This window comes from Sciurus carolinensis, chromosome 17 (genome assembly GCF_902686445.1).
Source record: "Sciurus carolinensis chromosome 17, mSciCar1.2, whole genome shotgun sequence".
Classification (NCBI taxonomy): domain Eukaryota; kingdom Metazoa; phylum Chordata; class Mammalia; order Rodentia; family Sciuridae; genus Sciurus; species Sciurus carolinensis.
The window spans coordinates 4,220,574-4,235,331 of record NC_062229.1 but is presented as its reverse complement, the minus strand read 5'-3'; the positions used below and the strand labels follow the sequence as shown (position 1 = coordinate 4,235,331).

The following is a 14,758-nucleotide window of genomic DNA, read 5'->3' as shown; positions in this document are numbered from 1 at the left end:
GCTATCTGGGTCCCGATGGGCACAGGCCCTTCTGAGCCTTTCACCTTGCACCTGACATGACATTCTCTGATGCAGTTCATTTCCATCATCCAAAATGCAAACAGTTTCTTGACACAGGTTTGGAACCAAATCTGCTCAAGGGAAGTTCATCCCTGGGGCTTTGCCCTCTGTGGTCCTGGATGAAATCATGGCACCTGGGGCTGGAGAGGATGATCCTCAAACTTATTTTCCCACTTGTGTTTTTCACCTGGATGCAAGACCTCAGATGCAGAGCCCCAGGCAGAAGGTGTTCCAGGCTCACCCAGGGGGCTGGAGGAGGCCAGGCTGAACAACAGCACATTCACAAACACGTGACATAAGCATACACCTGCCTGGCACCTCAGCTTCCACCTGCACCCAGACCTGGGCGTCGCAGGCATGTCTACAATGGTCCCTTTGATCTTTGTCCTCTTACTCCTGCAGGCACCCCTCCCGGCGTGCTCCTTTAACAAGTCTGACTGCTTTCATAGAATGAACTCCAGTGTGTACGAGGATGGAGATGTGGTGGTTGCTGGCTTCTTCCCCCTGTACACTTTGCTCTTAGAGAGCAGAAGCAGTGGTCCCAGCAAGCACGTCATACACACACAGTAAGTGCTTTCCTCATTTCTTCAACGGCTGCTGGGATCTGAGACTGAATGACACCCGGGCACCTGTAGAGGTCCACATCAGCACCTCCACCCAGCCCTCCCCTCCCACCCAGACCTGTCTGTCCCTCCTTATACTTGTGTCTTTCTCTTGACTCTTTCTTCTTTCAATGGGGAGCAGGGTGTTCTGGGTTTATTCCTATTTACATTCCCCTTTCAGAGCTGTAAGCCCTCCACCTTACTCCACCATCTGTCCCTCCTCCAGCCTGGTCTCTCATTGCATAAACTCAGGCAATGCTCCTTAGAAATGGTCCAAGCCCCTGGCATGAGTTCTGGACTAAGAGGCTACAGCAAAATTTTCTCCCAACCCAGTCAAGGGTTTGATACAATTCTTGAATACATGAAGAACTCTTAATGTCCTTTCAGGGAAGTCACCATTTTTACACCCAGATGCACGTACAGACTTCTTCCTGCAGACATCCAACTATGCTTTCAGAAAAACTCCAAGTCTTCTGCTTTCCAGGCATGCTCTATGCCGCCCAGAGTGGCAGGCCAGGCCAAGAATAAGAACTGAGTCATCTGTGAGATTTCCCTTTCTTCCAATTTGAGTCTGTTTCATTTGTAATATGCTCACCCTTGGGTTTTGAATAGTATCCATGTCAGGTCAGCAGCAGAAGTTCTAACTAATATGGATAAGGCGGAATTTCAGGGAACTCTACCAGGCTGCTCATGCTACCGAGAATGGGGAGCCACTGATCAGCGATTGCTGCACCCCTGTCAGATGCCAGGGTAACAAGCATTCAAGCATTGCCTGTGGTAGCTGCCCATGCTGGGAGCAGCCACAGCAGGTCAGGAAGTGGGGCCTCTTTCCCACTTTGGAAGATGTCTGTACCTGTCTCCTATTCTCCTGTCTGGATGTTGGTCTGCTTGTTCTGTCTTCATTTCTTTTCCATTTATTCTACAATGCTTTCCCCATGTTCACCTGGTTTTTTCCTTCTGTAAGTTCCCAAGGTGTGTTTGCATACTGGTATTGACGTGTTTATGGACACACTTTGACTCTGAAGGTTGCTGCTGCTGATTGTTTCTCAGCTCTTGTCAAGTCTGCCAGATTTGGGGACAGTTGTCAGGGAAGTCTAGACTGGATCTCTGGGACCCTTTAAAGAAACATTATATAGGGTGCTTTTTAAACATAGTAAGGAATCTTCCACCACATGGAAGCATTGCCATAGACACAGGGGCCACTGCAGTGGGGGTCTGTGTTGGGGAGAAAGACTGAGCTCACTTCAGAAGACACCAGGTGCAAATGGGACTCTAGAGTCAAGGACTGGAATGGGAATCAGAGGCAGAGAGTGACCAGGAGGAAACGCAGGTGCCATGGGATTCTGCCCAAACAGAACTAGCAGTGGTTTTCCTAAAGGCAGGTCAGGGTTTCAGACTCACCTCAGACCAGCGGAAGATGAGGAACTGCTCATATTCCAGATGTCATCAGGTCGTAAGGACATCTAGCAGACCTGTTCTGAAATGGACATTGCAAAGGAAACCACCCAAGTCCAAAATCTGAGGAATAGTTGAAAAGAGTTTGTGGAAGAAGCAAGTTTACTTGGGGAGCAAATCTCTGTGAGAGGAGACAAGGTGGTGCCTTATGTGGGAGCAGTGGCAGGCTCCTGGGGTCTGGAGGGAGACGTGGTCTCTCTCCACAGGAGAGGAAGCCAGGCCACCTTGCCCTGTCCCCTGCTCTCCACTCTCACCAGCTCAGTGAGTCTGGGCAAGTGGCTGTCTCAGACCTGAGCCTGGAAGCCCCATCTGTGCCTGAAGGAGGCTCCCTGCCATCACATGACCTTCATGCCCCGCTGACTGACCCACTGGGCACAGGACATTAGGGGCCCAGGAGAATATTTAAGTTTCTCCTAAAACCAAGAGTAAAGATGAAATAACTCCAGGGTCAGGAAAATGTGCTACTCTAAAAGATTATTATGTTTATCTTTGTACAACACTTTAGCAAAACATTATTTTAACTTTTTTTCAGTGAAACATGGGGCACATGAAGTTTATGCATCTCTTAAATTTAATAGTTATATCATGAACCTGATCATACCCTTCAGAGTCATATGCAAATATAAACGCACTCTAAAGGGGGATTATGTCATCTCGATCCCTGTCATTTATTTTCCTTACATTGAAAAGCATCATAAATGTTTCTGCAGGCACAAATATCCTCATCATGATTCTTATACCTACATAATTTCGTAGAATGTGAGGTTCCCATAATTTTGCCCTATGTGAATTTTGCTATGTTTCTAGTGTTTGAATAGGTTTCTCTTTTTACGTTGGTATAATTAGGCAGATAGTAAATAGACCCTTGATAGATAATAGGATATTGTTAACAGAGTTTTGCTCACTGATTAATGCAAATGGAGTCTTAGAAGTGCCATGTCTGGGTCGAGGTTCTGCATACTCTAGTCTTTTCCTGCTGACAGTGAAACCACCCTGCAGAATCTCACTGATGGGTGCTTTCATGTGCCAGGCTGGGAGTCCTGCTTCCTCCACACATACCTAAAACTACACCCCAATCCCATGTGTGAAAATTCTTTGTCATGGATTACACGTGCACGTTAATAGTTAGACTGATAAAATGTTTATGCATCATCAAAAGAATATACTTTGATACCTTGCATTTTATATTTTGCTATATTATTACACACCTTTTCACTTTTAAGGACATTTTATATGTTGGGGAACAGGAACATCTAGTTGTCAGATATTCTAAAAATATTTTGCCAGGTTGTTGTTTGTTTAAAATATTTTGGGTACATCATCTTTCAGATGGAAAGGACCGTGAGCTTTTAGGTGGAGTAAAATCTGATCATCTGTCTTGGTGTTTCGTTTTACCAAGAATCCAAAATCTATAATTTTTTTTTTAAAAAAGGACAAGTCAATTCTATTAACTTATTTGTCTTCAGAAATAACTTAGAACTTCTGGAATTTATTTTGGTTCCAAAATGAGTAATTGGTGGGCTCTGTCTTGTGCAATGGTTAACTTCCACCAGCTGTAACTGAGCCAGTGAAGGGCTCACTCTGCATTCCTCATTTTCAACACAAACCACAGCACTGGGAGCGTTCAGAAGCACACCCTGACAGGGCTCCATTTTCTGCTCGGTCCTGCTGATGTGCCCACATGTTCTGGTGCCACCGTCACCTGTTTAGACCACTGTAGCTCTGGTGGCCAAAGCCCATGGCTACGGTGTGAGCACGTGCAGGTGGGCAGAGGTGAGTCCCACCCCGTGAGTTCACACGGGAAGATGCAAACACAGAGCATTCTCCCCAGTAGTCATGGTTTCTGAAAAGCCACGTTCTCTCTTTATCATTCTGGATGATTTTCACTGATGTTCTCAGGTTCTCAAATTGCCAGGAGACACTAAAGTTAATTGTGCCACTATCATGAAAAAAATAAACTCTTCTGGCAACTTTTAAATCTATTACTATTTTAATGGTTCAGATTTTGGGGATATACTCTAATAGCTCTATGCATTCACACAGCATGCAGGGTTAAGATCAGGGTATTTAACCTTTTCAATTTGAATTGTTTAACTTTGATTTACCTGTATTAATTGGACATATTTGTGAGTGACTTACCATGATATTTAAAAACACACACACACAGGTAAATTGGGGCAATTAAAGTTTCCACCTCCTTAGCATGACTTTCTGCCTGGAAACTTTCAGCTCCTTCCATTTAGGAATTCAGGAAACACATAATGGGTGTTGTGAACTCCGCTCACCCACTGCACTGTAGGACACACCGTCTTATTACGTTGACCTGGCTGTGTTCAGGGTCCTGCTGCCCTGGATGCATCACACCTAGGCTGCCACCTGGATGTCCATCAACAGATTAACCAAAAAATAAAAATGTAAATAATGGAATATTAATCAACCTTAAGAAAAGAATATGATGCTGTTGTTAGTGACAATGTGGATTTAACTGGGGGACATGAGGTTCACTGAAAAATCTCAGGCTCATAAAGACAAATACCATGTGTTCTAACTCACATGTGAAAGCTAAAACATTGATCTAGGTAGAGAAGATAACGGTGGATACCAGAGCAAGTGACAGGTGTCGGAGGGCCAGGAGAGAAGATTGCTATCAGGGACGAGGTGACAGGACAAAGAAATGATGGATGAGTGAGCTGATGTAAGCATCAATTTTGAGGATCTGATCATTGCACATTGTCTACATGCATCGAAATGCCACACTGCACCCCATGAATGTAAAATTACTGTGTTGAATTAAAACAAAAAAAAATTTTTTTAAGTGGCAGAAGACCCAAAGAGGGAAGGGGCACACGCCAAACAAAGTAAATCCAGGGTAGCTCTGATGACATCAGATAAACTGGATAAAGATGTGTCACTGAAGAATCAGGTGGTCCCAATTTTGAAAATAAATTAACAGAAGGGAGACAAATAGGTAGAGCTAGGGTTTCATGGGAAGAGAGAAGGGAAGGGGACAGCACCAGGGATGGAAATGAAGCAAATTACATTAAATGCACTCATGAGTATGTCAAAAGAGCCCACAGATGTGCAAAACTATAGGGAACTAAAAAAAGAAAAGAATTAGGTGGTCCATTCATAATCACATAAATGCTTAAACCCATCACACACAGTACTTCTGAACTTATATATCACTTTGATATAGCAGCATGAGATAGAAGGGGAAAAAGGAGAAGAGAGCAAGGAACCTGAAACTGAATCAGAAAAGGGGAGGAGGAGAAAGAGGAAAAGCAGAGGAAGAAGAGAAGGAGACAGGAGGAGAAGTACAGACAGGGAATTGCACAGATAGGGAGGGATTTCAAGATTCTCACAAAAGAACACACATGTAATAATAAGCCTTTTGAAAAACAAATTATAATATTGATTTATTGGATGTGTATAGAAACCTGATCCCAAAATCAAAGAAGTGTTATGGGGTGCAATTTTAAGAACAGACCACTGAGAAGTCCAAATCTGAGAGTCTTTATTAGCCAGCTGGCTGACCGTTCACACAATGCCCAAAACAACTGTTGGGAGAACAGCACTGACCCAAGGGTTGTAGGGGTTTTTATATCATGTCAGTACATCAATCATAAGTGTCTGTTGCTATGGTTTAAAATTACAAGTTAACATCATGAGATCTAAAATCATTAGCAGAAGAGGAAGTGGGACAAAATGACCTTACTTAGGTACAAATTACAGAATGGTTACTAACATCTAGACGATCACTGTTGACATGGCACATTGTTTAGGAAAATAGGAATCAAAAAGAGAACAATTTTTCATGATACAAGAATTGCCATTTTTGTGTTGCCTAACATGTCATGCTAAGCGACTGTTGATGGGTACAGAGGCGGGGTGTTCCCATGGGAGAAGCACTTCCTGCATGACTAGAGTCTCAGGGTTAAATGGAGTCTGTTTAGCCATTGCCCATATAGCCTGGCCTATAGCACTTCCATGAAGTCAAATATATCAAACCGTCAGAGATATGAAGTCTTCCCAAGTGCAGTAATCAACCACCTGCACCTGAGACATTTGGAAACACCTGAGACTTCTTTTGTAGTCAATCTGGAATTTCAGACCTCAGGCAACAGAAATACAAGGGGCTGTGCTTAGGTGAATATTTGTGGACCCCTGTGGAGGAGAGATGTGGAGAATGAGGGTATCTGACGAGGCACTGCTACAAGTGGCAGTTATTCATATCGACATTATTATCATTTTTAAAAGGAAGAGGACCCTAAGCTTCTCACAGTGCTTGGGCCGTCAGCCTGGAGGTACTACTGACCTCACCCTTCTCCCACGTCCAGTCTTCCTGTGTCTCCCTGTGGCTCGGTGCTGCTCTGGGTGCCCTGGTTTGGCTGGGAGGGGATCCCCCAGTCTGATGGCACAGAGGCTCAGGTTAGCTCACGGCCAGCCTTCTGCCTTCCTGTCCCCAACCCACAGGTGTCCTGGCTCGATTCTCGCCCCATAAACTCAGGTTGGAGTTGCCCCTCTCCCTGTGACTCCCTCCAACATGACAATGATAACATGATGTTCCAGTGAGCACTTCACGGTGGATTCATCCAAGCATTTCAGTGCCTGAATCAGAGAAGGACTTACATCACCTTGGTGAGACCCATAACACACTCTCATTCACCTGTGTGCTGACCAGCCTCCGTGTGAGTGCAGTTAGTAAGGGCCACCCAGCGCCTCATGTTATTTGCCTGCTGTGGACTCTTGCCTAGAAGAGGCAACCGTGGCCACACAAAGGCTGAGCTGACCGGGTGTCCACCTTTCACAAAGGCAGCATCCTAGTCAGCTTCAGGTACCATATAGCCATACACTATCCATGGGGTGACTTCAATTACAAATATGTCACTTCTGGTTCTGGAAGCTAGGAAGACCAAGAGCAAGACACTGGAAGATGTGGTATCTGGCGATGTCCTGTTTCCTGACTCATGGACAGCGTGTTTTTGGCATAACCACACAAGGCAGAGAGATGAAGCAAGCTCCCTCTGTTTCTCATAAGGACGCTGAAGGAGTCACCTTCATGAGGGAGCCACCATCACGACCTCACCTAATCCTAATGACCTACACAAGGCCCACGTTCTGATCCCATCCCACTTGGGGGAAGGTCTTAACACACTAGCTTTGTGGAGAAAATCCACAGGCCATGGCCCTGGACTTGAAGTCCCCCCTCATAATGCCTGTGTCCTCCACACAGGTTTAAGCCAAGGAACTACCAGCTGGTGCTGGCCTTGGTGTTTGCCATCGAGGAGATCAACAGGAATGTGCACCTGCTGCCCAACGTGTCTCTGGGGTTTGATCTCTACAACGTCCTGTTTAGCGAATGGAACACACTGGAGAGCGCCTTCCTTTGGCTGTCGGGAACAGACAAGAAAGTCCCTAATTACACCTGCAGGAGAGACCGCAAGTCGGTGGCAGTGCTCACAGGAATATCGTGGGCAACCTCTGCCCAGATGGGGACACTGCTGCAGCTCTACAAGTTCCCACAGTTGAGGGTGCATGGGAAGCGGGGCCACGAGCCATCCTCAGGGGCCTGAAGAGGCAGGGATCTGTGCATCTCTCAAAGTGTGCAGTCTCCAAGTTGAGTCCTCAGAGAGGGTGGGCTGTCCATGATTCCTTTGTTTGGAATAGAAAAGAGAGAGAGGTCAGACCAGGAAAAAAAGCGGGGAGAGGTTGGAACTCTAAGACTGGTCAGTAATTTCCTAGAAAACTTTCAGGGAGTGGGAGATGATCTTAAAGACGGGGTGAGAAAACCCACTGTTACACCCCCAGCTCCTCCTCCTGCACCTCAGTTCTGAGAGGGTGCCTGGTGCCAGTCCTCTTCCTCATGTGGCTTCCATGTTCTCCCCCTCAGCTCACCTTTGGGCCTTTTGAACCCATCCTGAGTGACCCTGGCCAGTTTCCTTCTCTCTATCAGATGGCTCCCAAGGACACATCTCTGGCCCTTGGCATGGTGTCCTTGATGGTTCATTTCAGCTGGAACTGGGTGGGGCTGGTGACCTCAGAAGATGAGAAAGGCATTCAATTTCTCTCAGACTTGAGAGGGGAGATGGGCAGGAACGGAGTCTGTGCAGCCTTTGTGGAAATGATCCCAGTTGGTGCCATGTCCTACTTCCCAAAAGCCTGGTTAAATCATCACCAGTTCATGACATCGTCAGCTAACGTAATAATCATTTATGGTGACAGTGACTTTCTTAGAAGCTTAATGTTTAATATACGGCAAACTTTAATGACATGGAAAGTCTTGGTCACAAACTCACAATGGGATGTTACCATTGATGGGAGACATTTCATGTTAGACTCATTGCACGGGACTCTCATTTTCTCACACCATCATGGGGACTTTTCTGGGTTCACAAATTTTATCAGCATAGTTAACCCTTCCAAATATCCAAAAGACTTTTACCTTGCTAGGCTGTGGTATTTCTCTTTTGATTGCTCATTCTCTGAGTTGGACTGCAGAACACTGGAGAACTGTCCACTGAATGCCTCCTTGGAATGGTTACCTGGGCATCTTTTTGACACGGTCATGACTGAAGAGAGTTACAGTGTTTACACTGCTGTGTATGCCGTGGCCCACAGCCTGCAGGAGATGCTTCTTCAGCATGCAGAAATGCCGACAAGGGGAAACGGGGAAGATGTGTTTTCCGCCTGGCAGGTAACGTCTCTTCCACTGCCTGGCACACACCACCACTGAGGTGATTTTTAAAGGATCCTGAGTAGTTTACAAATCTTGCTCCACAATGCAGGAGAAACTGCACTTGTTGAACCATCTAGGAGATAAATCCAGACCTGTGTAAAAGAGGTCTTGAAGAACAAGAGACAGCAGCAAAGAGGAAACATGATTTAAGTCACATTGAGTTTGTGTTATAAATGACCCCAACATCCTCCTGAGCTGATGTTTTCAACAGGATAAAAAAATCCAGATTTCTGCCATGATTTCTTAATCAAGAAGAGAGCTAGTTCTTTAAGTGCCTTGGTGCTGCTTTGCACTATAAATACTTTACATAAATAATCTCATTTAATTCCATGTTAGTTACTAATAACCTCGTTTTGAAACCTGGTGCTCTGGGTACCTCCAGAAAAAGAAATGGGTATGGCTAACTTTTACCAGGCAGTTGAAGTGTGCAGAGCCCTGTGCCCACTCATTAGTCAGCTGTACGTGGATGGGAGGTTGGAGGAAGGCAGGGTAGTTTAGTTCTTTAGAGGTTTCCGTTTGTTCCACCTCATTGATGCCTGTGTCAAAGACACTTTGTGAAGCAGGAATTAAAGATGACGAGGGGCTTCTCCTAACTCAGGTTTTCTGACTTTACTACGGGACCCACTTCATCACAGGACAATGCCTCTGTTTTAGCTGCAGCCCTTCCTGAGGAACATCCGGTTTGCAATCCCTGCTGGAGACCAAGTGATTTTGGATGAGAAAAAGAAATTGGAAGCAGAGTATGACATCCTCAATTTCTGGAACTTTCCAGAAGGTCTTGGGCATAAGGTGAAAGTTGGGAAGTTTTCCCCATCTGCTCCATGTGGCCAACAGTTGTCCTTATCAGAAGACATGATAGAGTGGGCCACAGGGATTAGGAAGGTGGGTTGGGCCCAATTCCAACGCTCTGAGTTAAATGAGAATTAACAATCTCCACCTGTATTTTCTGCCCTTGATTCTTCCCGGTTAGGCCCCAGTGTACATTTAACCAATTTAAGGAATTTTCCCTTATTAACTGACTCCAATAAGAAAAGAACTTGTTCATTTATCAATGTGTTTCTAAGTCTTCGTGTTTTTCATATTATAAGAGAGACATGATATTTTTGTTAGTCAGTTTTCCATCACTAAAACAAAGTACCTGACAGAATTAACTTATGCAGAATGACGGTTTATTTTGACTTGGTTTTGGAGGTTCAATTTTTGGGTTCTATTTTTTTAGGTAGCACATCATGTCAGAAGAGGATGACAGAGGAAATCACTCACCTAGTGACAAGGAGGACACAAAAAGAGAAAGGCTGGGGCCGGGGTCACAATAGCCCCTTCAAGGGCATCCCCAAGAACCTAACTTCCTCCCATTAGGCCCCAACTCTTAAAGGTCCCACCACCTCCCGGTACCACAAGCAGCAGGGACCAAGCCTTCAATTCAACACATGAACCTTTGAGGGACATCCAAACCATAGCAGCAGCATCAACTAATTTGATTTATGGATCTGGAAATTGTGTTATTTAATGGTCCAATTCTCTAAAACAGTGCACATGCTGAAGTATCAGGGAAAGGTCTGAGCAGTTACCAGCACCATCTGATTTTCCTAGACTCCCCACTCAGTCTGCAGTGAGAGCTGTGATCCTGGACTCAGGAAGTCCCCCCAGGAGGGAAAGCCTGCCTGTTGCTTCGACTGCACCCCCTGCCCAGAGGATGAGATTTCCAACCAGACAGGTGAGTGCATGTCTTAGGGAGAAAGCCCCTGACTCTCCTGAACATGGCCCAAACCACGCAGGAAATGGGAAGGATCTGGGAAAGAATTACAAAGACCAAGCACTGGCTTGCTCCAGTCAACAATCTCACTGCTGCTCTGATGACATTTCCCCTGAAACAGCGCACTCTGCAGGCCTGCACCTCCTTTTTCTCTCCGTGTTCTAGATCCCTTGCAGGCGCCCCACGCCCCCCGTGGAATCTAACCCACTGTGCTCCTCATTGCCAACACCTCTTCTCTGACACTGCGGTTACACGGCATGCCAGCCGTGGGTCCTGGGCACCCTCCGTGCCCTGCACCCATCACTGTTCTGGAGGCAGAGCAGGTGCTCAGAACACTTGCGTTTGGTTTAAGAAGTAGTACGTCTGTGCTGCACGACCCAGTTCTGAAAAGGTCCTCAGTGAGTAGGTTTCCTTCCCTGCTCACCCTGGTTCTTGATGAGCAAGTTCACAGGCAATGGCAGCCATTCAAGGAGAGCCACTGGGCTGCTGTGCAGGGACAAGTGAGACCTAGGGAAGGTGACCCGCTGTTCCTTCTGTATTTGGGGGAGAATGTCAAACTCCACAGGCTCTGTCTGCACTAGCAAAGGTGAATCCCAGTGGAATCCTTCCCCACAATTTATGTGATGACCAACCGCTCCACAGGTGAAGTAGTTCAGACCTTCAGAATGTAATGATGCTCATTTACTCAGTTCTTCAGAAAACAGCACACACTGGAAAACTCGATTCATTTCATGAGAATAACTAAATTTAGGACCCATTTCTGAGAATACCACTACAAGAAAGGAATTTTTCAGGCCACTTTTCCTTCTTGAAATAAATTCACTTGTGTTATTCCAAATCAAGATGTTTTCCATAAAGATCATGATCAAATTAGGTAAATGCAATGCAATCAGTACACTAGTTTCTGCAAAAAGAGAAATAAGAATATTACTAACTGCATAAAAACATACCATTAAACTAGGATAAGAAATAATGGCTTGGTTTCTAGCACCATAAAGAAGGTGAACAGTATAAATTCAGTTATTCCCTCTAGAGCATTCTTTACTTGGTGACTAAGCAACCACAGAGGACAGCTTGGTTAACAGTCCAATGAGTTGCCTGAGAGAGGGCTGAGGTACAAGAGGAACACTGAGCCTAGACTAAGGATATTTTGCATTCCTCCCCAGACATGGACCAGTGTGTGAAGTGTCCAGATCACCAGTATGCCAACACAGAGAGAAATCACTGTCTCCAAAGAACTGTGACCTTCCTGGCTTATCAAGATCCCCTGGGCATGGCACTGGCCTGCACGGCTCTCTGCCTCTCTGCACTCACAGCTGCTGTACTTGGGGTCTTCCTGAGGCACCAACACACTCCCATAGTCAAGGCAAACAACCGGACTCTCAGCTACATCCTGCTCATCTCCCTCACCTTCTGTTTCCTCTGCTCCCTGCTCTTCATTGGCCGTCCCAACACAGCCACCTGCACCCTCCAACCAATAGCATTTGAGCTGGTGTTCACTGTTGCAGTTTCCACCGTCTTGGCCAAAACTCTCACTGTGATCCTGGCCTTCAAGGTCACTGCCCCAGGGAGAAGGATGAGGCGGTTGCTGGTGTCAGGGGCACCTAACTACATCATTCCCAGCTGCTCCCTGATCCAGCTGACTCTCTGTGGAGTCTGGCTGGGCACCTCTCCTCCCTTTGTGGACTCAGACACACACTCTGAACATGGCCACATCATCATCACCTGCAACAAGGGCTCAGTCACTGCCTTCTACTGTGGCCTGGGGTACCTGGGCTCCCTGGCCATGGGGACCTTCACGGTGGCCTTCCTGGCCAGGAAACTACCTGACACCTTCAATGAAGCCAAGTTCCTGACCTTCAGCATGCTGGTGTTCTGCAGTGTCTGGCTCACCTTCCTCCCTGTGCACCACAGCACCAAGGGCAGGGTCATGGTGGCCGTGGAGGTCTTCTCCATCCTGGCCTCCAGCGCTGGGCTCCTGGGCTGCATCTTTGCCCCCAAGTGCTATGTTATTTTATTAAAGCCACATAGTTGCTCCCTACGTGGGTTCAGAGATAAAACTCATTGTGAGAGTAATAAGCCTTCTCGAGTTTTAACTCGTGTTTCCTACAGTTAACAAGGGGCCTGAAGAAAATGCCACACCAATCTAAGAGTCAGATTCTAAGTTACAATGTGGGGTTTCCTTCAAAGACAAGAGACTCTTCCTTCTAATGCTGCAGTCACTAATGAACTACAGCCATCAACTTTTCTATTTTGAATCTAACAGCATTTCTTTATTTCCTCTAATTACATCTACAATTAATTCTCTCCCTGCTTAATCGTGTGTGTACTATTCACCTTCACATTGTCTTCCACTTGGATTTTTTATACATTGCTTCATGGATATCCATAAAGAACCCTTTCCTTCATCTAGCCACGTTTATCCAATGATTCAGGAGTATTTATAGTCTTCTTTCACTTTGGGAAAATTGAAATGTTCCTTTTAAATACACCAAATTCCTGTATGACTATCACCTTGTTTCTGGACCTCTCAATATGTTACATTCATTTAACTCAGGTATTGTTCACACAGAAACCACACTTTTGTTAAGTCTTAACTTTGGCCCGAGGAGGCCACTGTACATAGTCCTTACACGATGAACTGCAACCTGGCTTAGTATTCAGCCTAACCTAGCGGGTATTGCTTTGTAGCAATTGGCTGAGTGGCAGCCAATCACAGCAGCCAAGGCCCTGGGAGCCACAGGTGATAACTGTTCCAACTTCGCTGAAAAAAGGCCAGCTGTCACCAGGCTGCCCCTGGACTTCAGTCTACTCTTCCCCTAGAAGCCCGTCTTCCTTATCCCTTTGCTCGGTTAGTATGTGGGCCTCCATGGCCAACCAACCACTTCTGGGAACTAGACCTCAGGTCCATGTGCCAGGCATTTCTCCATGATTTCTTACCCTTTCTTACCTTTTACCCTAAGTCTAACGATTTCTTCACGATTCCACTTGCTTTCTGTGACATCCCCATGTGCATAAAAGCATTAAGGCCATTACAAAAGTGCACCTTTTCTCCTGTTCACCTGACATTCTTTGTTGATTGCTTGGACCCCAGCCTGTGTATAGGGGATGGAGGGAAACTTCTTTTCTACTCTAAATACATGTATGAACATAGTAACCCAGGGTTCATCTTTGAGAAATCTCTGGACACACAATTTGATTGCAGGTGGGCACTGAAGGAAAGGTAGGGTGCAGTAGTAGAAATCTCCTTCTGTTCTCTCCAAGGTGGTTCTTGAAGCTAAGGGGGAAAGGAATCACCTGATGATCCAAGAATTACACCAGCCACCTAATGGATGAGGTTAGAAAACTTGACCTAGGAGCAGGAGGAGCCAGGGTGAAGAGGTAGAAATAAGAGTATCATCTACAGAACATCCTCAGCTTTGAAGTATTCACTGAGGAAGGCAGAGTGGCTGGAACCTTCAGAGGAGAGAGAGGGTATGAAAAGAGGTAAGCAGGGCACAGACTGTACAGATCACTTGAGGCTTGTGAACTTTATTCTGAAAGCAAAAGAAGTCATTGAGAAATTGACAACAGAGGAAGTAGAAATGTTCTTAAAATGGTCTCACTTACTGTATTTTGATTTTAATGGACTTGGGAAGAGAAGTTTGGATAAAATAAAATCTCTCTTGAATGAAACTGATGACTTTTAGTTTAAAGTTTACTAAAACAGTCAATACTAAAGATTAATTTCAGTAGTATGGTAAGTACTATAAATGCAGTAGACATCTCCTGCTCTGGTTTTGTTTTGGTTCTTCTCCCTATGGTTCATGTCTTGGGGGGTTGGTTCTCAGTGTGGCAGTGATGGGATGGTGGGACCTCAAGAGGTGGGGCTTAGTGGGAGTTCATCACTGGCCCTCCCTTCACCTTGACCTCCTGTTCCACCATGTGGTCTCTGCCTCTCCCATGCATTCCCACCACTGAGATGGCGTCCACCATGAGGTGATGCAGCCAAGGGGACCTGGCCAGAGCCAGTGCAATGCAGTAGGACTTTCACACTTCAAAACTGTTAGATAAGTAAACCTCTTTTCTTATTATAAGTACCCAGCTTCAGGTATTTCACTATAGTAACAGAAAACTGACTAAAACATTAGCATATGTATCTTAAGAATG

General features: G+C 45.7%; 1 protein-coding gene across 1 annotated transcript; it reads left to right on the top strand.

The window, feature by feature from the left end:
• The first annotated feature begins 426 nt into the window (after positions 1-426).
• On the top strand, positions 427-12,725 carry LOC124968974 (vomeronasal type-2 receptor 116-like). The gene is made up of 6 exons (XM_047531806.1): positions 427-626; positions 7,351-7,648; positions 8,008-8,811; positions 9,508-9,735; positions 10,447-10,570; positions 11,776-12,725. The coding sequence occupies exons 1-6, from the start codon at positions 427-429 to the stop codon at positions 12,723-12,725; spliced, it is 2,604 nt and encodes an 867-aa protein (XP_047387762.1).
• The last annotated feature ends 2,033 nt before the right edge of the window (positions 12,726-14,758 follow it).

What these genes read in the sequence shown, in the direction of transcription:
- LOC124968974 (XM_047531806.1), top strand. Translation starts at nt 427, where the DNA reads ATGGTCCCTTTGATCTTTGTCCTCTTACTCCTGCAGGCACCCCTCCCG. An exon ending in ACAAGTTCCCACAGTTGAGG is followed by an intron (nt 7,649 to 8,007) that starts GTGCATGGGAAG and finishes TCTCCCCCTCAG; the next exon opens with CTCACCTTTGGGCCTTTTGA. An exon ending in ATGTGTTTTCCGCCTGGCAG is followed by an intron (nt 8,812 to 9,507) that starts GTAACGTCTCTT and finishes CCTCTGTTTTAG; the next exon opens with CTGCAGCCCTTCCTGAGGAA.